General features: G+C 37.4%; 2 protein-coding genes across 7 annotated transcripts in view; one reads left to right on the top strand and one right to left on the bottom strand.

The window, feature by feature from the left end:
* STXBP3 (syntaxin binding protein 3) overlaps positions 1 to 1251 on the bottom strand; it is a 35502-nt gene extending 34251 nt beyond the window's left edge. Inside the window, exon 1 of the mRNA XM_026700434.2 lies at positions 1078 to 1251. Coding sequence (XP_026556219.1) covers positions 1078 to 1135 — 58 coding nt within the window. The 5' untranslated portion in view covers positions 1136 to 1251. The remainder of the gene's footprint in view (positions 1 to 1077) is intronic.
* On the top strand, positions 1188 to 24699 carry FNDC7 (fibronectin type III domain containing 7). Of its 6 annotated transcripts, XM_087930295.1 has the most exons (14): positions 1188 to 1450; positions 9052 to 9070; positions 9246 to 9503; positions 9831 to 9940; positions 11625 to 11879; positions 15258 to 15518; positions 16134 to 16391; positions 16703 to 16957; positions 17556 to 17813; positions 18640 to 18894; positions 19694 to 19948; positions 22042 to 22305; positions 23106 to 23135; positions 23994 to 24699. In XM_087930295.1, the coding sequence occupies exons 5-14, from the start codon at positions 11741 to 11743 to the stop codon at positions 24059 to 24061; spliced, it is 2043 nt and encodes a 680-aa protein (XP_087786421.1). In that variant the 5' UTR covers positions 1188 to 1450; positions 9052 to 9070; positions 9246 to 9503; positions 9831 to 9940; positions 11625 to 11740; the 3' UTR covers positions 24062 to 24699. The 6 variants fall into 6 exon arrangements, with proteins under 6 accessions (XP_087786421.1, XP_087786418.1, XP_087786422.1 ...); XM_087930292.1 differs by lacking the exon at positions 9831 to 9940; XM_026700100.2 differs by lacking the exons at positions 1188 to 1450; positions 9831 to 9940 and adding an exon at positions 7619 to 7732.
* Positions 24700 to 25158: the final 459 nt, after the last annotated feature.

Here is a 25158-nt window from a genome sequence, read left to right as displayed (position 1 = left end):
TTTATCTTCTATGATTGCTCTAGATAAAAATGTCATCAATCCACCTACTGCATCCTGAGCTCCTTGAAGGCAGGAAGCATAAATGAATTTTTAATAAACATTCTGTGGCACCTTTAGGTTTTTTTTTAACCATTATTAAAAATGGTTGCATTATTCCAAGGAAATAAATTATGGTTGATCAAGGTTCAGGCATATGTGGAAATACACCATCCATACTGGGTTCTTTTCATTTATTAATCTCTTCTGCTTCGGAAAAAGCCAGGTGCAGATAAATTAAATTCTAAAATGCCAGTTCTAAAATAGCACCATCAATTTCTATCTTGAACTCTTCTCTTTTCCATCCTAAGTCAACCATCTGATTATCATTTTCTCTACCACTGCAGTAGCAACCTGCCCAAGCTGGGTAATACATACTGCACTCTCCATCCCTACTAAGGATGTGAATGAATTTAAAAGACCTTGGGCTTTTTTCATATATACATGAAATATGTGTGTGTGTGTGTGTGTGTGTGCATATATATGTATACACACACACACACACACACACGTCAACCAAAGCTATTTCCACAGCTCAGATCAGTATATTATTTTTTAATAACTGGACGACCTTTCAAAATGCAAGCTTAAAAAATGCAAGAGAAGATGCATCCAAGTATGCCCCTCTGAGGGACCAGAAAGAATGCGAACAGGAGTGGCCGTGAGAAGAAAGTGTGGGAAACCGACTTTTAAAGGACGGCGACATGCTTAGAGATGTAGCAGGTGAAAAGCTTCCCGAGGCGAAAAAAACCTGAAGCCGCATCGAGGGCTCCAGACGCCCCGGGGCCGCGACCCCAAACGAAGGCGTTAAACCCATCCCAGCCCCGACCCACCCCCCAACTTGTCGCCTCACGAAGACCGATCCTGCATTTGCACGTTTCCCGGTCTCCGCGCCCTCGGCGACTGTGCCAGGCAGAGGACGCCCGCCCAAAGGCCGTCGGGCAAAACCCGCCACCGCAGGCTTTGCTCAGCGCGGAAGGAAAGAAGGAGAGCTCAGCTGCTGGGGAAGGGAAGTCAGAAAGAGCGGGCTTCGACACTCACTCTGCCACACCAAGCTCTTCAGCCCCCGGTCCCCGCTCGCTGCCGCTGCCGGCGCCATCTTGCCTCTGCGCTTCCCAGGGCTGTGACGGCAAAAAAGAAAAAAGAAAAAAAAATCCGCACTCCCGGACAAGGGGGGCCATTCAAGCCCCGGCGCGCAAACCCCGCCCCTCGTTTCAGCCAGCCCCGCCTCCGGCCTTGCAGGTTTGCGGCCGCTTTTCCGGCCGAACTTACTGGTGACGTAGGTGCCGCAAGAAGAAGCAGGAATCCCAGCCCAAGCCCTGGGGAATTCAGATGGGTGGAAGCCGGCCGCGGAGCGGACGGTGGTTTTGCTCGCTTGTCTGTCTCTATACCCATAGGAAATGTTGACTAAACGGTCTGTATACCTATATGAAATATCAGCTAAACCTGAGCCGTGGTTTGCCGAATAAACGCTGGTGATCTGGCTCACCCGTGAACCTCTCATAGCGTTTGGGGTCTCGCAATCCGCGGAGCCCCACACCATTCAATCACATCTTAGTCGAACGTGATGTGCAAATCCAGCATAACTGAAGGGTACTTTTTTAAAAAACCAAACCAAAAATCAAACAATCTCAGGATTCTTCTGTTTAGGATGGTTTAAGTTCTGCCTTGCTAATTCGCAGTTAAATGGCTACAAATTCTGCAAGGTGTGACCTCTATGGCTCATTCTGTGCAGATGGACGTGTTTTGATGGCGATTTACACTTCAGAGCTATTATTGACATCCAAATGTGAAGACTGGTGATTGACAGTCACATTTTTATTCCAAAAACATCAGATTTATGTGGTGTGGGAAGCCCGCCCTCTAGAGAATGAAATATTTTGGAGAATATTAAAAGAGGAAGAATATTATATTTCCCCAAAGGAGAAATGGAGAAACAGGTTCTTAAAAGGCAGAAACCTCTTCTTGTCATAGGAAAGCCTCAAGCAGAAGAAACTGGTCTTTTGGAATGGACATTTTTTAATCCATTCAGAAAGACTAGGCTAAACTATTCATAAACAAAACACCTTCAGCCACAAGCTCCCACAGAAGGCTGAAGTAGATGGTATTTAAAAAAGAGGTAGAAAAATAAAGACTCCTAAAAATCTACATTCCCCCACCCAAATTCTAAGGACAGGGCATGACCTTTAAGACATAATAGGATTTACCTGCACCATTAGAATAGCAAAAGACAAGGCTCACCACATTACACAACCCCCTGGAGCATCTCAATCACCAAACCACAGAACCCTAAAAAAATCTACTCACTCACCCAGCCAATTGGTCAGCCAATCCAGAAACATGCTGTCACTGAAGTTTCTGGAAAACCAAATAAACAGACCTTTTTTCCATGCGGCCTGCCTCCATTTAATTTTCAACGTCTTTCTCCCAGCTTAGAATCGGACCAATTTTTCTTCCAACAGTGGGCTAGGATTCAGGTTTTTGCAAACAGGTGTGATCTGCTTCTTTAATAGAGATATAGGATCCTTGAGAGAGAGAAGGGTTTAGAAATATGAAATATAAATAAAAATATAATAAGTCTGTGATAGTACAGACATTGCATATCTGTGATTTTATTATTGGTTGTGATGTGCAATTTGATAGTATCAGATGGAGGCCATATTAAAAAAAATATCTGTGATAGTACAAACACTGCATATCTGTGATTTTATTATTGGTTGTGATGTGCAATTTGATAATATCAGATGGAGGCCATATTAAAAAAAAATCAGTTCTTGGGGATTTGCATAGATCTGACTCTTACTGAGTATTACATTTTAAGCTTCAGGATTCTTTTGTTGTTTCTGGGATGTGGAAGAAGTGTAAGGAATACAGCTCCATGGAGCCTTTCCTCACCTTGTAATACCTTGGTGTACCTTGTAATTACTGTGTAGTGAAATGGCGGTTGACCTGAATAGCTAAGGAAGTACATTGTTATAATGAGGGCACTGAAAATGCAGAATTTTGAGTCTGCTGATTGGCTGATGAAATCACTTGTTTCTCCTTCCAGAATCCCTAAGATTTATGTCCTTCCCTGGGTTTAATTGATGGGGTTGGCCTCATCACATGAATATAAGTGCTTGCAGATGGTCACAAAAGGTGGTCACATGATCCAGGAAAACTGCAACTGTCATAAACATGAGTCAGTTGCCAAGTATCTGAATTTTGATCAGGTGACCATGGAGATGCTGCAATAGTAGTAAGTGTGAAAAACGGTCATAAGTCACTTTTTACAGTGCTGTTGTAACTTTGGACAGTTACAACATTAATTGTTTTAAGTCAAGGACTACCAGTAAAACCTTTCCATAATAATACCAAGCAATTGAGAGCCTTTCCTTGATTGGGTCTTATTTCTCTACAAGCTTCCATTTGGGACAAGGCCTTGTAAGAATTTGCTATAACCATTATTAAGGAGTGTTAAATCAGCCCCCTCCAATGAAAAAAGCTAAAGGTGGTAATAATATTTTTTTAAAAATTTATGATCTTTCTAAATTTTGAACAGTTTTAAAGAGTTATCTTAACAATTACATGTGGCTAAATTTCAGCATTGCTACTGTATGTATGTGTTGCAGAGCAAAAAGGAATACAGCTGAGGAACTGATTGATGGCAGATGTTATTACTATCTTAAATACTACTAAAACTCTTATTGTTGTCTTTAATTGGATGAAACAATGCAGCATATGGCAACAATTTTTGAACCAAAGTACCTCAAATGGGATAACTTAGAGAATGTGTCCAAAATGCCAATGGAATGAAATTTGGGGGAATTGTGGTTGCTTTTGCATGACTGAGCTACTGCTGCTGATCTTCATTTTCAATATTCTGTGACAGCTTTCCAGCCAATTTTGCATGCCCTTGCTCCCTCACTCCCCCTGCACCAGCCAGTTACCTGCCTGCATCAGCTAGTTACCTGCCTTCTGGGAAGGAAGGGAGGTTTCTCATGTTTCCTGGAAGCTTCCCACAAGGACACTCAATGGGGAAGCTGACAGGAAGTCAGTAGTCACTTCCACCCTCGCTGCTTCTTTTTGCCCACCTGTGGTCATTCTATTTTTCTATTTGGGTAAGGAAATGTCTCTGAAACCATGACCAAGAGGACATGGGTTGTCTAGTGCTAATTTAAAATTGGAAAGAAATGATATATTCAACTTGGTAGGCTTCTCTAGTATTACCAAGTCTCCTGCTGCATTGGAAATTTTTAAGGGAAGTGTATTGTGGGTGTGATGAAATTGATTTTTGTAGCAATTGTGATCTATTAAGAACTAAGTTAATCTCTGTATGATCAGTTTTTCCTTTCTTTGCATCCCAGGAGGAAGCTTATCCCATATTTTTATACAAATCTTGATGCCTAGTAATATAGCATGTAATTTCCACAGCGCTAGTATTTTCTCATGGATTGTGAAGAATTCCAATGTGAGGATACCCAGGACTCCTGAACACTTTTTAAAAGGTAGCCCAGGAGAGGATTCAATTAAGATTTTTCCGTTAAAGAACTCTTGAGTCTGCTATTGTGGTTCAGTCTCACCTAGCATTTACATATATGACATTCCTGGCCACAAGTTAAAATGCTTTTTATCCACAAGGCCAGGTTAACAATAATTGTCCCTTTTGCCAATAATGATCCTGCATTTGTTCTGAACCACTGCTAAATAGTTTATTGTGAATGTACCATTTGCTAGAGGCGAGGGGATATTTCTTTTATTGCTTTTCAGCCTTCCCTGGGAAACCATCCATCATTCAGATCACTCCTACTTAATGGGTGGGATTTTTTTGGTCAGAACTGCCTGTCTTCTTCAGGCTGATTTGTCTCAGCCTATCTACCCCTTTGCAAAATACAATGCACCCTCAAATTACCAGACCTGCATATGATGAACTGATTTTCTGCACCAATTAATTTTGTTTTATAACAAAGTCATTATGGAAACAATGCGACACTGAGGATTTTCCATCTGATGAGATATTTGTTAACCAAAACATTTTGAATAGAAATTCGTACAATGATGCAAAGGATCTTAAATATTAATACTGCTAAAAGCAGAATTATTTTTATTGGGACTTAATTTAAAAAGACTCAAGGTAGATTGATATGTTAGATGGTAATTGCAGCAAGCTTATTTGATGCATAACAATGGAAGAATAATATTCCCACAGTGGAGAAATGGATTGTGAAAATATCGGAATTAGTAGAAAGAGTAAAACTGACCTGGTTTTGTCAGAGAACATCTTTTTCAAATGAGTGGAAATCTTATATGGACTTTTAGCTGAAAGTAAAAAAAAAAAAAGACTGGATGGCTTATGGATTTGAAGATTAAGATGGTGGCTAAAATGGCAACTGAGGGATCCGCAAAATATTCAAGTGGGAGGAACAATAAGATTGTAATTTTCTATTGAAAAGAAGGACGGAAGTCACTTGCATATCTCTATGAAATGTTCCAATAAATATAAATAAACAGTGACATCGGTTAATAATAGGCACTCCTTCTTCTAAGTAGTGAGTTAAAATAAGGTTCTACTGTAATATGAAAAACAAACACGCCCCCAAAAAAAAAAAAAACAGATGACAGCAGAAGCAGCTCAGAGGGTAGGAAAATGAACTTTGCCCTATTTGCAACCACAGTAGCTAGTTTCTATAGAGCTGGACAAATAACATTTAGTAGGGGCTGGGGAACCATCTCCTTTTACTTTATGGCTTAAAAGGAAAAGGACAAAGGGTGAATAAGCAGGAAAAGACCAGTTTCAACATTCCTCATTACTTTCTAGATGTAATTTTTGTGTCAAACAGTGGGAAAAGCTGTCTTCTTCTCCAGCAGAAATAGTAGAACTCTGTATTCTTTTCCTGTGTTTTGGAAGTCTAGAAATAAATTTGTGTCCAGATCCGGAATTCTAGGCAGAAGTTTTGGGCTGCACTTGAGAACGATTAGGAATGTACTATAAAGTTAAATGATCAGGCTCAAGTGTTATCGGTCCTCAAATTACCACAACAATTGGAACTCGAATTTCCATTACTAAGCAAAGCAGAGGTGGTATTCAGCAGGTTCTGACCAGTTCTGGACAACCGGTAGCGGAAATTTTGAGTGGTTTGGAAAACCGGCAAATACCATCTCTGACTGGCCCTGCCCCCATCTATTCTCTGCCTCCCGAGTCCCAGCTGATCAGCTGGGTCTTCTTTTGTTGCCCTGCACAGAAGAATGGAGCTGGAAAGCAGGTTAGTGGGATGGGGAGGGAATGGGATTTTGCAGTATCCTTCCCTGCCCGCCCCCCCCGCGGGCGGGTGAAAGAGGGGGGGGGGGGGGGGGGGGGGGGGGGGGGGGGGGGGGGGGGGGGGGGGGGGGGGGGGGGGGGGGGTGGGGGGGGGGTGGGGGGGGGGGGGGGTGCCGCCCACCAAGCCATGCCACGCCCACCAAGCCACACCCACCAAGCCACGTTAGATATGGTAACTGCAGTATCTTATATAATGAAGCATCCTATGGATCAGTTTATCAAAAGTCTTTTGATTTATTTTTATGCAAATCTCACACCACACCCTCAGACTGATAGTAAAAAATTTTGAATCACGCCACTGAAACAAAGGGCAATACCATCTGACTACATAGCTCAGCAACAGCAATCCTTGCAGTCCCCTTATTATCGTTAACTGAATCCCTCCGGTCATTAGTTAAGGATCTGTCCCAAATTAAATCATTCCAAGATTTATCTCTCCCAGCCCCAAATTTTGGTAAGGTAAGTCCTCATCTTCAGGTGTATCCCCACACCAACTCCATTCCATGTCTGCCCTTTTATCTGCTGTGCACTCCATTGTCCCGCCAACTACCTTTCGGCCTTCAAAGTCTTCTTCCTATCTGGCCTTTCATGGGGCAGCTCACGGCTGCACCAGCTTCCTTCTTGAGGCCACACCAGCTCCTTGCTCAAATTGTGTGTTCTTGTCCAAGTCACATGTGGCCTTCTGGTGAGGTTTTGCAAGACTTCTGAGGCAGTCGTAAGTGCAGGGAAGATGGCACGCAGCCAAATTTTGATCACATGACCACAGAGATGCTGCAATGACCATAACATCAGGGACCGGACGTAACTATCCATTCGTTCAGCACTACAATAAATATCCAGTGAATAAAGAGTCATAATTCAAGGACAATTTGTATATTCTATTTAGATAGATAGATAGATAGATAGATAGATAGATAGATGCACATACACACACATTTATTTTGCTTCATTCTTTTGAGGAATACATCATACACTTCTCTTTAATAGGTATATAATTTCCTATTGTATATTTCATATGAATAGAGTTACTTGTGAACAGACCTGTTTTATTCACCTTGGTCTTCAATATATTGTCAGAACTGACTTTTGAGAAAGTAATTTATGGACTAAGATGTTACTATGTAAGATGTCAGTTACTATGTATGCATTCCATAATGTTAAAAGAAGGAATATCTGTACCTGAATAGATGTAGATTTATTCTGTACCATTTTTACAAGCTACTTGTAACTGGAGGAGGAGCCACAAACTTGGATACAGAAACCAACAGATAACTTTCTTAGAAGGTGAATTCTGTTCTAAGTGGTAATTTCATTCTGTTGGTGAGAAAAATAGATACAATGTGTGGAGATTGTAAACTGTTCCTTTCCTCTGGATTGTTTCTGATAAGTTTTAAAATGGTGAGTCTGTCTTCTTTATTTCTTTACCTCTTCCAGGCTGGTTGTTGTTGTTGTTGTTTAAGAAAACACTTTCAGTCTTAATATTTGCTACATTTTCTTTTCATTTATGAGACTTTTAAAATTCTGAAATGATGCTGATTTTTTAAAAACTATTTTAGGTTAAGATCAATAGTTAGTGTTAATTGATTTAGACTTTCTGCAACCTCCGATCCAGAAATATTTTACAATATATTAACTTTTTAATCTTATCACTCAATTATTTATTTGCTTAGCAGCATTGGGTGCTTCATTTTTATGAGATAGTGCAGGATGAAAATGCACCTTTATTATAATGTTTTAACTCAACTCATAATTTTAAAGACATCCTTTAAAAAAATTAAAAACTCACTTTAATTAAACCTCTTATTATTTCTTTGCAGCTGTAATATAGTTGTTAACCCAAAAATGAGTTTTAGTTTTGTGATTCCTGTATACAATACTTATTTAGAAGCTTGAGCTCAGTTCAATGTATTCCCTAGTATATTATTTTGGTGTAATCTATTGACACAGCTAATCAGAAATAAATCAGCAATTCAATTCAATGCATAACTATTCAGCAATTAGGTTTGGTGAATTATGCCTGGCTGCCTCAACTGCATAGTATATTTTAGTGTTTGCAAGTGTCAGTTGGTCTAAACAGCAGGTTTAACTGGTCAACAGAGTGGTCTGGAGATCTTAGCGATCCAAACATTTTGGCTTGGATCCAGTTATGGTTGGTAGACAACAAATCATACATAACAAATGATATCCTTTAAAGCACCATAATGCTTGTGACAATTGTGGCCATAAGAGGAACATAGGATAGAATGAACATTTGGAATTTGGGAGTTTGCATTCAGATCTTCTAACCTAGGGGAAATGGTAGGATTGTGTTTCGGTTTCACATACCTGTGTGTCAACAACTGGAAACTTTCCCTTCTAGAATAACAGACAGATTTTGAAAGGAAAGATTCATTAGTAATATGAACTTCTGAATATTAGCCCATTTGATTCATATCATTATAATTATCATATGATTTAATTAATAAACATTATTATTATTTAGATTGAGGGTTTTAAAATAGATTCTTATATGTAGATGTGAAGGCTCTTTTAATAGACTCTTGTGTGCATAATATTGAAAACTTAACATTCATAAGGAGGGAATAACTCCTGTTGAAATATTCAAATGTACATTACTTCTGTGAAAATTCTCAAGTATTCTGCCATTATATTTTATTTTTAAGGAAAATATCTCAGTGCTTGTTTCTATTACTAATTTTCCAAATCTTTCTTTACAGATTATTTCTGCTAGCACAGGTAAAAATAAAAAAATATTTTCTTTTGCCATTAAAAAATGATATTTAAAATCTACATTTTTGCTAATGCTTTTAGAACTTAAGAATTGAAAGACTTGCACTGCATTCGAATATTTTCTAACCTATAACCAGGAAAATGGGAAAAACTGAACATGACTTTTGCATCTGTTTTGCAGGCTTCACAGTATCTATTTATGATGTGACATCAAAAACTATTTCTCTTCGTTGGTCTAAATTTCCAGATGCCTCTTCTTACAGAGTCACAACAACCCCTGTCAACACTTTGGGTCATACTCTGATGGGCCATTTCAGTGATGTTACACTTGTAGGTACTTTGTCATCATTGGCCCCCAACACAGTTTACACTGTAACGGTGGATGCTGTTGATAAAAATGGGGTTATACTAGCTGAAACACTGATAAAGCAGTTAACAGGTTAGTATCAGATAGTTTAAAAAATGAGAATTGGGTGACTGGGAATTGTGGGAGTTATATTCCTATTCCCCAGGATATTTGCAGAGTGCCACATTGAAAAAGGTTTGGGCAGTCCATAGCAATATGCATGGATCAGCAGTCTTAACTAATTAAAGGACTCTCTCTCATCTTGACTTAACCCTCCATTCAGAAGTCCAAGAATTGGTCTCTACTGTGCTACTGACTGTGAATCCATCTTCCTTTCGCTATGAACAAATGGAAATAAAATGGACAACATTTATTGTATAAATTGTACACTGCTATTCCTCCCACAATTTTTCCTTTCAGATCTATCTTCTTAATGCTAATGGGTATCCGCCTTTTTGGATAAACCAGACAGGAAACATTACTAGATGAGCTTATTCTTCTTTATTGTACGGCTACATTAACAGAACCTTGTAAGTCTGAAGGTACATACTTCTCCTCACCATTTCTGATTATTTGAAAAATTAGGCTGGGTCCTTCCTAAATTTCTTTCTCTGTTACTTCATGAGGCCCCTGTCTTTTTTGTCTGATTGTTTCCTAGGCAGCATTTCTTCCCTTCGTCCTTCAAGGTCATTCACACATTCCATTATAATGGGGGTTGATGAAAAATCGTATCAGCAAATCCTATCCACTGCATTTCCGCCTTCACAAACTAGGTTTGAATCCCAAACCAGCCAATGAAAATTTAGCCAATTAGGATCTGGGTGGTTAGTTTACAATTTACAATTTTAAAAGTTGTGTTTAGTTAACTTTGGGTTAACTGTCTTGGGAGTATATTTGATTCATCCTTTTCAATCCTTTCTCGTGGGCTTTTTACAATTCATCAGGCAATTAGCTGCTTCAGTTTTCAATCCCAATGACAAAGCATCCACTGTATTCTTTGAGGTATATTCATCTCTTTCTTTAATTAGAGAACTGTACAATAAAACCATTAAATCCATAGAGGATTTCTGTAATTAAATAAAATGAAATGCACTATTCTAAGTTTTACTTGCCTACAAATCTTTACTTTGTGAACAGAAGATTTAAATGTGGTTTTGAAGAAAAACATTTGCAGTGAAGTAGAAAGTAGACATTACTTCCGCTACTATACTTCCTTTTTCTGAATAATTTCTTACTAACGCAAACTTTTGTTAAATAAGCATCCCTGCAAAAACATTTTGGGTATGGGTGTTGGTGTGTGTATCTGAATAACTGGTTAATAAGCACTGAATGAAAGAATGTACTGGCTTACAACAGAAATATTGTTCAGAAAGAATTCACCTTTCTTGTATTAGAACAGCTCCAGGAAAATTGCCAAGGTTTCTGAAACCCCATTTATTGTGAAATTGCTGACTGTTTTGAGAATGCAGTTTCTTTTTCTTTTTTCCTGTCATTTCCTTCACACATTCTCTCTTCTCCTGCCTATAATTTTTTCTCTGTTCAGAAAAAAGTTTTCATGTACAGGCAATCATCAACTTACAACTGGCAATGGGTGTGTGTGTGTGTGTGTGTGTGTGTGTACACACGCAATGGTTGAATGTAATAGAATAACAGAATTGGAGTCGGAAGGGACCTTGGAGATCTTCTAGTCCAACCCCCTGTTCAGGCAGGAAACCCTATACCATTTCAGACAAATGGTTATCCAATCTATTCTTAAGATTCAAGTGTTGGAGCATTTACAACTTCTGGAGGCAAGTTGGAGTGTCCCACGGTTATGTGATAACCATTTGTGATTTTCCCAGTTCACTTCTGACAAGCAAAGTCAATGGGAGAAGCTAATGTCGATGTAACGATCACATGATTTGCTTAACCATGACAGAAAAGGTTGTAAAATCTGCCATAATTCAATTAATAACCACCTTGCTGAGCAATGGAAATTCCGGTTCCAATTTGTGGTCATAACTTGAAGACTATCTGTGTCGTCCCCAGTGTGGTGTGGTCTTCTATTAAGTTTCTAGAATCAGACACTGCTAAGAAAAACACATATTATGAACAAAGTAAAGGCATCCAAGCTTTCAGAGTTCCTATCTTTGAAAGAAGCATCCACATTCAGCAACTTTCAATATGAGGTGTCTTGATTTTGAAATGATTGAGGTTCTCCTCCCTTTATTGAAGCTCCTGAGATTCCCATCATTGACCAAGCCTATTCAAAATTGAGTACCAGTATCACAGTGGAATGGGCAGCTGTCACAGGGGCATCCAATTATCTTCTGACAGCACAAGATGGAGATATGTTCATAGAAACAGTAGTCACAAATTCACCAGGGACTGTGACAGGATTGAAGGCCGCTGTGCTGTATAAAATCACAATCCGATCTATAAATACAGGAGGAAGAAGTCAGCCTTCCCCTTCAAAGAAAGCAAAGACAGGTACTTTTTGACTTTATTCAGACACTATACTAGTTATTAAACATCAAGGTAACTTCTGCAACCAAACTAGGGTTTGGGTATGGCAAAGGTTTGGATATGGAGGCAGAAAAATCCTACAGAATATATGGGAATGTTTCTCTAATGCTAGTTATCAAAACAAATATATTGTTTCCTGGACTGGTGCTATAACTTCAGAGGGTGGGCATGTAAAAGGAAATGATACAGTTGTTTTAAAGAGTTGCAGACAGGGAGGATATGTACTTTTTGTCTTGAATCCAAAGTGCTGCATAGCCTTGCCAAACTGCCTCAAACCACTTGTTTAATCTAGCTTCAGAAGGATGTTTGTTATGGCTTTAGAGCAGGGGTATCAAACTTGCAGCCCATGGGCCGGATGTGTCACACGCTGGCCATGCCCACCCCTGGTTTAGCAAAGGGGGAAAAGTTGCGATATGTCACGTGACAACAATGTGATGTCGTGAGTTTGACACCCCTGCTTTAGAGACTTTAATAGCTTTTGAATAAAAGAAAAGTATCAATGCTATCATTAATTTATATTTATAGTTGTTTTTGTATATATGTATCTTCACATATAATGATTGGGTGGTGAAACAGCCAAGCAAAGACCCTCTCTCAGGTTATTATTATCATTAATTTGATCTGTGTTTCTTGACTTTTATATTATTAGAGCTTGCAGATCCTTTGCATTTTTGGCTATCAGAGACTGTCAGCATAGCGCAAATTATTGATTTTATTTTATGTTATTATTATTATTACTTTATTTTTATTATTGATTTTTTTTGCTCCAGTTTTAAAACCACACTCATCTTCTCTAAATTTACTTTATCTTAATATATATCCAGTATGGATGGGAGAGAGTTTAATTTCTGAAAATCAATGAACCTATTTTAAAGACCTTTCAGTTACAGGTGGTTGTTGCTTAACAACCACTCATTCATGACCATTCAGACTTATGAACATGCTGAAGAAATGGTACTTCCAGCCACTTCTTAAAGTTTGGGACATCACAACATCTCCATAGTCAAAGGATGTCCAGGTCCATAGTAATTATATCCAGGTGCTTGATGCCCAGCTTGCAATTACAGTGGCACAGCATCCTGCAATCATATGATTGCCATTTGCTATTTTGCCAATTTCTTACAAGCAGTCAACGGGGAAGCCAGCAGGAGGTTGAAAATGATGACAGTGTGTGATGGCCTTGCTTAATAACCCATGATAATTCACTTAACAACAGCAACCCAAAGTGCCAGAATTTCCATTGCTAAACATCACGGTCATATGATGTCATGCTTTATGACCAGGTTATTTAGCAATGGGAATTCCAGGCCTTAATTATCATTATTAAGAGAGAACTATCTGCATTTAATAAAAAGTTAATTTGTTTTTCAAATATCTGTGTTATCCCAGTTCAACTCAGTTGTATTATTTAGAGGCTTAAACAATTTCTGAATCTTCAGAGAAGATTGTGTTGCAGCAGAACAAAAATAATAAAATAAGGACAGTATATGTGTTCTGGGTCATTGCAATACATAGCTGCATAACTGTGTGGCACCAGAATGGTTATTATTGCTTTACGTTATATATTAATTTCATAATTATAGCTCACAACTGTATACTATCTGAATCCCTCAGGACTGAGATGATCAATACATTTTTATAAATAAACCAGTGATAGAATTGATCGCCACCAGCTGTGGTAATGACAAATTCATTTGCTTTAAAAAGAGATTAAGTAAATACAGTGGTCATAAGGACAGGAAACTCAAGGCCTTTCAGATAAAATATAACTCTCTTTAAGTACAGCCACAATGGCCAGGAGCGAGGGATACTGTGAATTACTGTTCAGCAACAGCTGGAAAACACAGAATCCATTCATTTACTAATGTCAGCGAAGTTAGTTATTTGTGATTACTAGATTTACTCATAGAACAAATCATTCCAGAGTTGAGGCACAAATAAGCAGCCACAAATTATCATGTTTTGGATACATTATGGGAAAATGCTGATGAATAGTAAAGTAGATGGACAGTAGCAGTACCAATGGTGCACTGTTGGAAGATCTGAAGGGCCCAGGTAGGGACAAATCCCACTAGAGAAGATTTATGGCACATAATCACTAGATTTAATGGTTGTATCTAGAATCAGAAGGATGCAATGGAAGCCAAATAAATATGAAAGAAAATAATGTTTTAGGCTTTTTTTTTAGTAAATGAAGGTTGATTAAATGTTATCGGTATATTTCCCCGCTGAATATTTCAAAAGTCTTCTTTGTCTAGAGAAGGAGATTTAATTAATTTGGCCAAAGTTGCTGGATCTAAAACAGAGATTATATGGATATAAGGCCCAGCATTATATTCAGATTTCAGAAGTTTGAGTGTATTTCACAATGACTTCCAAGTGCTAGTTTTGAAGATGAAAGACATTGTTAAATACATGACTGGATCTATGTTTAATTTTAATTAGTTTAAATTGAAATGCAGTTTAATTCATTAACTTGGTCTTTGTCCTACTTGTTAGAGTGTAATTGTATGACACACAATTAAAAAAATCAAGAATAATTCTTAGCCCCTCCAAATGTGTCACAGGGCTAAAATGTTGGCATAGAATTCTTGCTTAATTACCTAGTGGCAACTTTATGATTTCTGAGCAAGTTGTTGAGAATATAGTGATAATGAATGGGTTAGCCAAAGGAAATTGAAGATGATTAAATGATAAAGACTAAGATGTTTTCATCACAGTAAAAATATCAGTGGAGCCTTCTGATTAACAGGTTAATTTAAGAAATTTACTAAAAGTAACTCATCAACTGGTTAGGAATATTTATGATGTGTCTATTTCATATTGGAAAGTTTATACTGCATAAGATGGAATGTAGTAATGTATACCATATAGGCCCCTTGAAAAGATTTAGAAATTTCATTTGGTGCAAATCACACTATTGTATAGATGTTGTTAAACAATACTCTAGTCTAGCTTGGGCCAACTGTATTGGCTGCCAGTTTATCTGTAGTTAGTGTTGACTTATGCACTTTACAGAATATATTTTCCAGTTTGACACTTTCCCATCATTTATTCTTGTTTGTTAAGAAATTAGGATCCATAAATATATTGGACTCTTGTGTCCATGAATTGTAGGAGAAAATATGAGTTTTATAGATATTTATAATGGATAACTAAGATAATAGATAAGTAGATAACTGCATATTGCTATGTTAGAATATATATGCCAATAGTATATACAAATATTATCTAAGAAACATCACTACCATTACTGGCTTAGACTTATTTGTTGCCTTATTTCATCTCCATTTGCCCATGTACCAGATTTTACTAAATCTAATCTGTATTTCTCATTTACAGTGCTGGCTGCACCTATGCTGATAGCAAATTCTCCAAGGTGTAACAATATTGTGGTTAGCTGGAATGCTGTATATATGGCTGCTGGATTCTCTGTGTCTATTATAAGATCAGATGGTTTAGGTAACATGTTAAAAGAAAATACCACCAACAACTCCCTGACATTTTCCAATTTAGATCCAGGAACTCTCTATACCATCAAGGTATATGCATGGGATATTAATGGGATACCTGGAGATGATTTCACGTACAATCAAAGAACAAGTAAGAAGTCAGCAACTTTTTGCAACAAACAATTGAATTTCAATAAATATAATAATGGTTAAAGAAAAAGATTCTTGCGTATTGTTCATGGATTTAGCAGCAAGAATACTAGAATAACTATTGTGTTTTCAATGTTACTGCTTTCTCTGAAGTGTTAATACCATGGGCTTTTGTGGTTGATAAACAGATAATGAAAATATAAACAATTCTTACAACTGATCTTCAAATGAGGCAATTTAAGCAAAATTATCACCGAACATCAAGGAGAGCTTCAATCAGATGTTTGCGGTTGCCATTTTGGCTACTATGATTTCTTAGTTGCAAACATCTTTGATAAAAATGTAAGCATTCATATAGACTGGATTTATATCTCACACAAAATGAGAATTTGCTTAACAATGTTAAGTTAAATAAGCCACATTTTGATGGCTTTCCACAGTAAGCCAAGCCATAAACCAAGATTTGACAATTGTTATAAACTAAATCAGAACAGAACAAACTGTACCATAATTTTAGCACAATGGTTGAAGCAGATTATAGAGTTACAATTAAAAGCACTTTTTAGTTTTGTTTCTATTCAAATGACAGTGGGATGTTGTTAAAAATATATTCCAGGGCCTCATGCACCAGGAAACGTTCAAGTGGTTTTTGACAGTGGGTCTTTGGGAGCAATGGTTTCTTATATGCCGACAGAAGGAGCTTCCAGTTACAGCATTGCAGCCTATAGCAACACTTCCAAACGAAACTGTAGTTCAATTTCTACTTCCTGTACTATATCATCATTGGAGTGTGGGGCTGAATATTCCCTGGTGGTTGTAGCAAACAATGAAGCTGGTTCTAGCAGTCCCACAGAGGCTGTGATTTTCAAAACTGGTAGGTGAACATGCACAATCCAAAAATTATAGCACCCAGGGAAATGTAAAACAGAAAGATATATGGACTATTTTTAATGGAAATAAAATATCCAAAATAGTGCACTCCTTATAAAGCGATTGACATCTTTAGTACAGGTGGACCGATAAAAGCAGACATTCTATAAAATCACATTATATCACATGCAATAGATGAACATTCTTCAAACATCACATTGGTTGGCAATTTAATAAAATGGCTGCAATTGTTATTGTCCTGAGATTTATTTCATATGAGTAAAATTAAGGAGAGTTTTGTCAAAATCTTTACAGTCCCTTGTGCTCCGGAATGTATAACCATTGAGGAGAAGGAACCAGTCAGTTTGACTGTATCATGGTCCAATGTTGACCTGAGTGATTATTATGTGGCTTTTGTGAAAAGTGATGATGGCTTGGAGGTGCACTGCAACACATCATGTACCCGATGCCTTTTCCAATCAGATTGTGGCTTTACCTATTTCATTAGTGTCTTTGCCTATAACAAGGCCGGGCAGAGTCCTTTAGGTGACATATTTAACTATACTACAGGTAAGAGTCAGTTTATTTCTGTATATTGGATAGACTTTGCACAAAGTTAGATATTGCATTAATAAATGATATGGGCAATAATTACACAACTGTCATAGCCAGTGCCAAGTTTTCATCCGTAATGGTGTTAAGCAATACAAAAACAATTCCATCTCTGCCCCGAGGTATGAATTGTTTAGATGAAAGAACCAGGCTGGTGTCAACCTGGTTTTAATTCAAGGATGAGCAATCATTCTTTCCCCCTTGTTGAGGTTTTTAGTTCTGCAGGAATCATCTCTTGATTATAGTATTCATCATATGGCCTGAGTTAAAAGGAAGAAGTAGACCGGTTGTGAAATGTCTTCAGGAAATCAGACCGAAGGACTCCTGAAATGCCTGCTTCCCGTTATGATTGGATGGCTGTTTATATTAGAAGATCCTTGATGACCCAACAGTAGTACCAAGAGTTGTCCAGCAATTATTTCTTCTATCATAATATTACAACATAAAAACCCATGACTAAATCTTATTTGGGATGTTTGCATTGCAATAATTTGCTTTATTATTTTTTTAGTATTGCCTTAATCCTAACCCTGCCTTCTTTTTTTCTTCCTTTTAGCACCTTGCTGTCCTAGTAATTTTAGCCCAGTGTTTGTGTCTAGTGACACCATTCAGATTATCTGGTCTCCTGTCCGTGGTGCTGAAATGTATGAAACCAAAGCTATTACCCTGACCAGTGAGTTACTATGCCACGATACTGCCACAACATGTACCTTTTCTGCCCTTGAATGCAACACTCAGTACAATATCACGGTCTATTCATTCAGTGAAATCAGAGGCAGCAATATGTCATGTGAACCTAAGCAAGTGACAACAGGTATGAGTTTAGCCTTTATTTTAAAGCAAGACATCCATTATAATAAGATGATATGAGACTTGAAAATAAACTAATAATTGCTATCTTATGATGGCCATGTTGGAAGTAGCAGAAGAAAACAACTATACATACATTTATCACATTTCAAAGTACTTTTGAGAGGGGGAATATACAAGAGAACAACCAAAATAAAAATGCTTTGCATTTTTTTTTTGAAAATTTGGATATTGTTTTTCCCTGTGGAAACTGTTTCTTATTGTCTGTTAAGCATGATCACCACAAAGGAATGTTGGATGATTTTTCTTTGTTTGGTTTTTGCTCTAATAATATAATATCAATATACTTAAGCATTTGATTATATTATTTTCATTAAGTAAAGTATTCTTCAAGTCAGCCTGGATTCTTAAAAACTCAATAGGCATGTCTACATAGTGTTCTTGATGACATTATAGAGGTGAACTTGGCCATTGTTCCTTTTTAAAAAATATTCCAGTCTAGTTACAGCCTTGATCTTCTATACAAGTATGACCAAACTCTGCTTAGCCTTTGACAATGCTTAGTTCAGGACACCAATGATTATTGGAGATTTGTTGTAAATTACTGTTGAATTCAATAAAATACAATAAATAAATTTTAGAGAAGATTATGCCACAATTTGAAAGAATATGGTTGCATAGAGAGGACATTTTACAGTATGTGTTTTTTCGCTGTTGTATTATTGAACTTTCAGTAAAATTCCAGATGTTCTAATGTGAATCTCTTTTAATACAGTATATGTCACAAATAAGAATGCCGTTTTTTCTCTGCTCTTTCTATAATCTTTCAGCTCCATGTAGTCCAGAAATATTAAACATCTCAAAGGACACTCTTTCTATAATTAGTGTGCATTGGCATACCAGTAGTGATGGAGCAATGTATACTATCACAGTAAAAGGAGAAGCAGGAAAGTGGTATTGCACAAGTTTTGGAAATTCATGCTCTATCCATAACCTTCCATGTGGGTCCACATTTTTTATCAATGCTGTAGCAAGTACAGAAGCGGGATACAGCTTGCCTAGTTACAGTGTCCCATTAGAGACAGGTAAGGAAAGTATTGCAACAATACAATTGAAGTCACCAGTGTGCTGTATGCACCTATTGAAGTCACCAGTGTGCTGTATGCAAACGTCAGCTTCCCCTTGCTTCAAACAACACCACAACAGGTTTGTAGGCCAAAATTATAAAGGGCCTCCTTACCATAGATATAATGCGCTTGTTCAGCATCAAACTGGTTGTAGGACTACAAGAACACAAACTTGTTCTTAAACAGAGAATGTAGCTCCACCTAACATGTATAATTCTGAAATAAAGCCAACAACAATATAGTCATCCTCAACTTTCCACCCAAAATTTCTGTTGCTAAGTGAGAAGTTAGAAGAATTTTGCCCCGTGTTGTGACTTTTCTTGCCACAATTGTGAAATGAATCTGGCTTCCCCGTTGATTTTGCTTGTCAGATGGTTGCAAAAGATGATCCCGGGACACCACAACTGTCATAATTGTGAGTCACTTGCCAAGCATCTGAATTTTGATCACATGACTTTGGAAAATGCTGCAACAGTCATAAGTGTGAAAAATGAGTCACTTTTTTCAGTGCTGTTGTAACTTTGAATGGTCACTAAACAAACTGTGATAAGGACATGTGCCTTTTTTTTCCCAAGCAGTATTGAAATATTTATAGAAAGATATATGTTATACAAGATTTGATGGATCTTTTATCCATGTTACTATTTATCAGCATAGTTTATCAGCCCTTAAGAAATATAGCTGTCTATACTCTATATAGTATTTAAAAGAAGGCTAGTATCAAATGCTAAACATTTTCTTCTGTTTTTTTCCCAAGATCCTTGCTGCCCAGCTGATCTTTCAATGACTCAAGTGACACAAACCGTAACAAACATCAGCTGGTCTTCTGGGACTGGTGCAAAGTCATACATAACCATTTTGGAATCAGACCAAAGACAAGCCCAGTGTCACACTCTCCAAACCTCTTGTCTCCTGGGATGCATTACTTGTGGAACTAACTACACTGTAACTCTCAAAGCAGTTAGTGAAACAGGCTTGATATCTGACTGCATATACAAAGGATTTTCTTCTAGTAAGTATATAAAATTGCTGATTAAAACTGCTGTTGAAATATGAGAATATAAAACTTGTTGTTTGCATGCAATTAGTAATTTATGTTCATGGGCTTGAAATCTGAGAATTGTTAGTGAAGAAGAACGTACAAGGAAGGGTCTTTCTGGATCCTTTCCTCTCAGCTCCCGTTTTTCTAAAGAATCACTGATATTCCAGAAGAGATTGATCTTCAGTGTCTATCCAGGCTGTCATCAAGGCTAGTCCTACTTTGTGTGTGAGTGGTTATAAAGTGGATTGTTTAAACGGAATAGGGGAATCAGAGATTCCCTCACAATGTAATCCCTTATATCCCATGCAGTCTTTGGTAACTTTTACAGAAGTCCAAGAATGCAGATAACCTTCGGGTAAGAACGGCAATTGGGATCAGAATTTCCAATGTTAGTGATGTGTAGCATTGCACAACCACATTGCTTAGCAACACTAATCCTGGAAGTTTTGGTTGCCATTGTAACCAACCAGGACTGAGTGGGCCATCAAGTTGGAAGAGGCAATAGTCCCAGGCATGAAGCATGTGAGAGTGTACAAGTGCCATGGACAGATGTTGTGGAGCGTGTGTGTGTGTGTGTATGAGTGCCATAGGGTGGTCTGCAAGTGCTATGGGCAAGTGCTTGGAAGTACAGGTGAACTGATGAGGGCCTCAAATGGGTGCTAGGGAGTGCTGAGGGCCACTGAGGGCCATGGGTAAGCTGCTGGGTGAGCACTAGGAGAACACAAGTCTGCTAGCGAGGGCCATCAGTGAGATGATGAGGTTGTGGAGGGACACTAAGGGAGATAGGTTGACTGGTGGAGGCTGCAGGTGGATATTACAGAATGCAGACGGAAGAGGTCTAAGGGTAGGCATGCTACAGGACTTAGATGTGCATGGGGATGCTATAGAGTATGAGATCCCCGGGATCTTCTACTCTGTAGTGGGGCTCCTTGGGGTTAAAATGTGGTGGGATTGGTTTGTGACCTTCCTTGCCAACTTCTCCATTGACTTTGTTTGGAAGGTCACAAATGGTGATCACGTGATAGCAGGATGCTGTAGCTATTGTAATTGGGAGCCAGTGCCCGAATCATGACCATGTGACCATGGGGATGTTGCAGCCGTTGCAACTTTGAGGATTTGTTATAAGTACCATCCTAAATTTGGCCAATGAATTAGTGGCTGAAATCAGAGGGCTACCTGTAAGAGCAAGAGTCTTCATGAGTTTCCTTTCATTATGACACTTTACCTATATGTCCCTTCGTAAGAAATAGGTGCATGTCATACATAACTAAGTCAATTTTTATGTTTGCAGGCTATGTGATGCCGGATTATGTGGAATAAGAAACCTTTTATAGTTTGCTGTCCTGGCTTGCCTGCCTGGACTGTCCCTGCAGTTTTCTTAGTGATTCACCATTGTCATCTTTGTAATTTGTGAGAGAATAACTAGCCCAAGGTCATTTAGCTGGCTTTGTACCTAGAGGGAGATACAATTTCTCTGTTTCTAGCCTGGTGACTTAACCGCTATCCCAAACTGGCTTTTTGGAGGCTGCAAAAAGTTTGATCAAAGAGGGGTGTTATTACTGTGGTGGAGAAAATGGTTTCAGGCTTGTTTCTTTACTTTTACACTTTTGGGAGACAGGCAGGATTAAGGGGGAAAATAAGTCTTTTAAACTCCTTTGAAAATGTTAGCTCATCCGCCTGCAAATAAGGCATGTGTGAATTTTATACAAGTTGCATGTTGCTATCACTTCTAACATTTATAATGACTTAATGGTTATAAAACTAATCAATTCCAACATATAATACAGCTTGAGCCTGAAAATGACCTGTTTGGGAAGCTGTAGCAATTTTTTTAAAAGGCAACGTTCATATTTGAAGCACAGGCCAAATAACTATACATTTCCATTTCCACACATACACATCCTACCTCCTTTCTTTTGACAAAATGAGAGTAATCTCAGAACACCGTTTAAATTTTTGCTGATAAACTGTATAGAATGCTTTTAAATGTCAGTAAGTGGTAAGAAATGTTATTCTACAGAACCTGTAAGTCACTAAAACTGCAATTTATTTTATTTTCTCAGGTGCTTGCTGTCCATCTGGGGTTAAATTATACAGACTGGGCAACAATAGCATAAGAGTATATTGGCGCAGTTCTAAAGAGTCAATAAATTACAGCACAGATCTGTATGGCTCAAAAAGAAATTTCACCTGTATATCCACTGGAGCTCTGACATACTGTGACATCACTGAGATACCTTGTGGGGATGTCTATATGGTGGCAGTGTCACCTCTAATTGATCATAATAGGGCAAAGCTTGCATTTTGTCCTAAGAAAATGTATTCAGGTAAAAACTTAAAAGGCATTGCAAAAGTAAAAAAAATGGAGACAGCATATGCAGGGAAATAAAAATACATAGTATTATTAATCTGGTTTAAGATGATGGCTGGTAGGGGAATTCTGGCAATTGGAATCTTAAAAATTGCCAAGGTTGGACACCCGATTTACACAATCTGGCATATACACTATTATCATTGCCAGATTGTCAGCCCATCTTTGTGATGGTTGTTAACAGCATGGCAACTCTCTATATGTATAGGCAATTATTTTGTAATACATCATTTTCATTCTAGAGACTAGCTTCTCATTAATCTAGTCCATGAAAGCTTGTAATATGTTGCTAAGAATTTTGGAAAAACTACCAGCACTTATTTAGAAGTGGCTAGTGTTAGTGTTCTATTCAATTAGACTCAAATTTACCAGTTTCTGTATCTATATTTTAAATCAGTGGATTCCTGATGACTGCCTGGACAGTTTTCTTGCCAAAGTTTTTCCAATGAGGTTTGCTTGCTTCCTGGGGAAGTGTGTGTGACTGACCCAACATTACCCAGCTGGTTTTGAAACTAAGGCTATCAGGACTATCTCCTGTTTTCTAGGCTGGTACCTTAACTACTAAACTCTTACCCAGAATTATCCTAGATTAATTTCAAATATTAATGTATTTACAAGTTTATAAAGTTAACTATTGATTTCATTTTATAAAACTCATTCAACAATTTAAAGCTTTTAAAAAAATAAGTCAATGTAACCTTTTTGAGAAGTGTTTCCTCTCAGTTAAATACTTACCGTTGCATGTTTTTCTTCTAGTGACATGTTCTGGAAACTCAGTAGGAATGGGTAAGTGGATTTTGAATGCCCATTTTGGTTGTTAGTGTACTTAAGCTAAACTTCAACTAATTGGATATTTAGATGTTTTTATCAGAAACTCATCCTATCTGATCCAATTTGTTTTAACATTGGTATGGTCAAGATTGTCTATCGATCTGTGTTCAGAACTACATAAAATTTGGTATGCAGTATACTACAAATGTTAAGTTAGTAAAATCTCAACACTTGAAACTTTTAAATGTAGCTGAAGGGAATGAACTAAATATGACAAGAAAGCCCCAGTCACTCTGCCTAAGCCAACCTCAAGACATGCTATTTAACTCCAAAGGAACCAAAAACCATTACCACTCCCCTCTCTCTATATATATGAGTGTCCATGAAGCTATCATTTTGGCTTGACCTGAAGATAGTTTCATTTTTAAAAATTTCAAATGAATTTTCTGAATTGCCTTCCTTTTTATGACTAATCCTTACCATAAGTGAGCAAAATATTTTAAATCTGAAACATTCTGCACTCATAAGAGATCTATCCAGCATTACTAGAACAACTGCATTGTCTAAACATTGTTTTGCACTCAGAACTAGTCAAGTTTCAACAGTCTGTTGGGATAGCACCTGGGACATTAGAAAAGCAGGCTGAGCTTGGACTGTTTCAAAGAATAAACATTATATAGTATATAAATTATCCCTACGTAACTTGAATAGAGAAAAATCCATTGCCCTGAAGACGACTAAGATCTTAGCACTTCTATTACAAAGTAAAGCACTGGATAAACAGTTCATAAAGGGTCAAGTTGAGGTAGAGTATAAAAAAAATCAGCATCTTAATGATTGGATTTAAATGTATATTTTTAATACAATTTTCAGTGATTTACAGAGGAAGAAGTGCAGATCAGCATCAGGTGCTGAGTGAAAAAACTGAAACAAGCCCGTAAGATATTTAAAATTGTCTTTGAACTGGAATGTAATGCTTTTTATGCCTTTTCATTTTGTATCAACCTTACCACTGTACTTTTTTTGGTCACTTGTTTCAACAAATGTGTACCATATATTTTAGTCAGAAAACATGCTATTAGAATCCTCATAAAATTCCACCATGTAATTATTATTGCATATTTATATCCCTCACCCAGCGTGAACCATTATGGAGATTTTAATACTATAAAAATGGTTTTCCTATATTTCTTTGAGGATGACATGCAGGTTATTTTCACTATATAAAGATTACTATTAATAACCTAATAAGCATTATAAATGTACCAAATTAGTTCTCCATTCTGTTATAAAACCACCGAGTCAATTGGCTTGTTCAGTAGTTTTGCTTATAGACTAGAGGTCTACTCTTTACATAATGAACTGCAATTTCTAATGTTTATGCAAGCCCAGGCTGACTTGTTTTTCACAATGAATTGGTGATAACCACAAATAAATTAATCCAGTCTTTATTCCAGATATTTCTTATACAGGCCACTAGAACAAATCTACCAAACAGATATGAACTTTGTGATATGATTTATCTTTCAGTTCGGCATTTTGACATTATCTCACAGGTAATAAAATGTTTTAAAATTTAGTTCCTGTTGTTAGAGAAAAGTTCTTCAGCTCAAGCAATGATCACAAATCTTTGATTAAAAAAACATTATGCATTACGAAAGGAACACTATGAAGATGTTTTATTTTAAATGTCTCGTTTATAAAAAAAAGATCTGACAGTCTGAAATTTAAAGTCTGGTATTTGACCTTATTTTGCTATCCTGCCTCCCTCAATACATCTTTGTTAGCCTAAGGTTGTTTCTTGAATAACAGGGCAAGGGCATAACATAACAAATGAAAAACATAAGGTAATTTGTATTGAAAGAATCTTTACATGAACAATAAACACTAGCCATAAAATATATGTAGATATGGTACATAGATTTATCAATCTTAAATGTCCCTGTGAGGTAGCATTGACTACTACATAAAACTCAGCCAAATCTATATCCCTGCCTTAAATTGCTACCTCCTCTGAAAAGTCTAATTATAACACATT

The sequence above is a fragment of the Pseudonaja textilis genome, chromosome 3 (genome assembly GCF_049901715.1).
Source record: "Pseudonaja textilis isolate UNSWEBS1 chromosome 3, rPseTex1.2, whole genome shotgun sequence".
In the NCBI taxonomy this organism is placed as follows: domain Eukaryota; kingdom Metazoa; phylum Chordata; class Lepidosauria; order Squamata; family Elapidae; genus Pseudonaja; species Pseudonaja textilis.
Note: the sequence above shows the minus strand (reverse complement) of the source record. Positions and strands in the feature narration are given on the sequence as shown.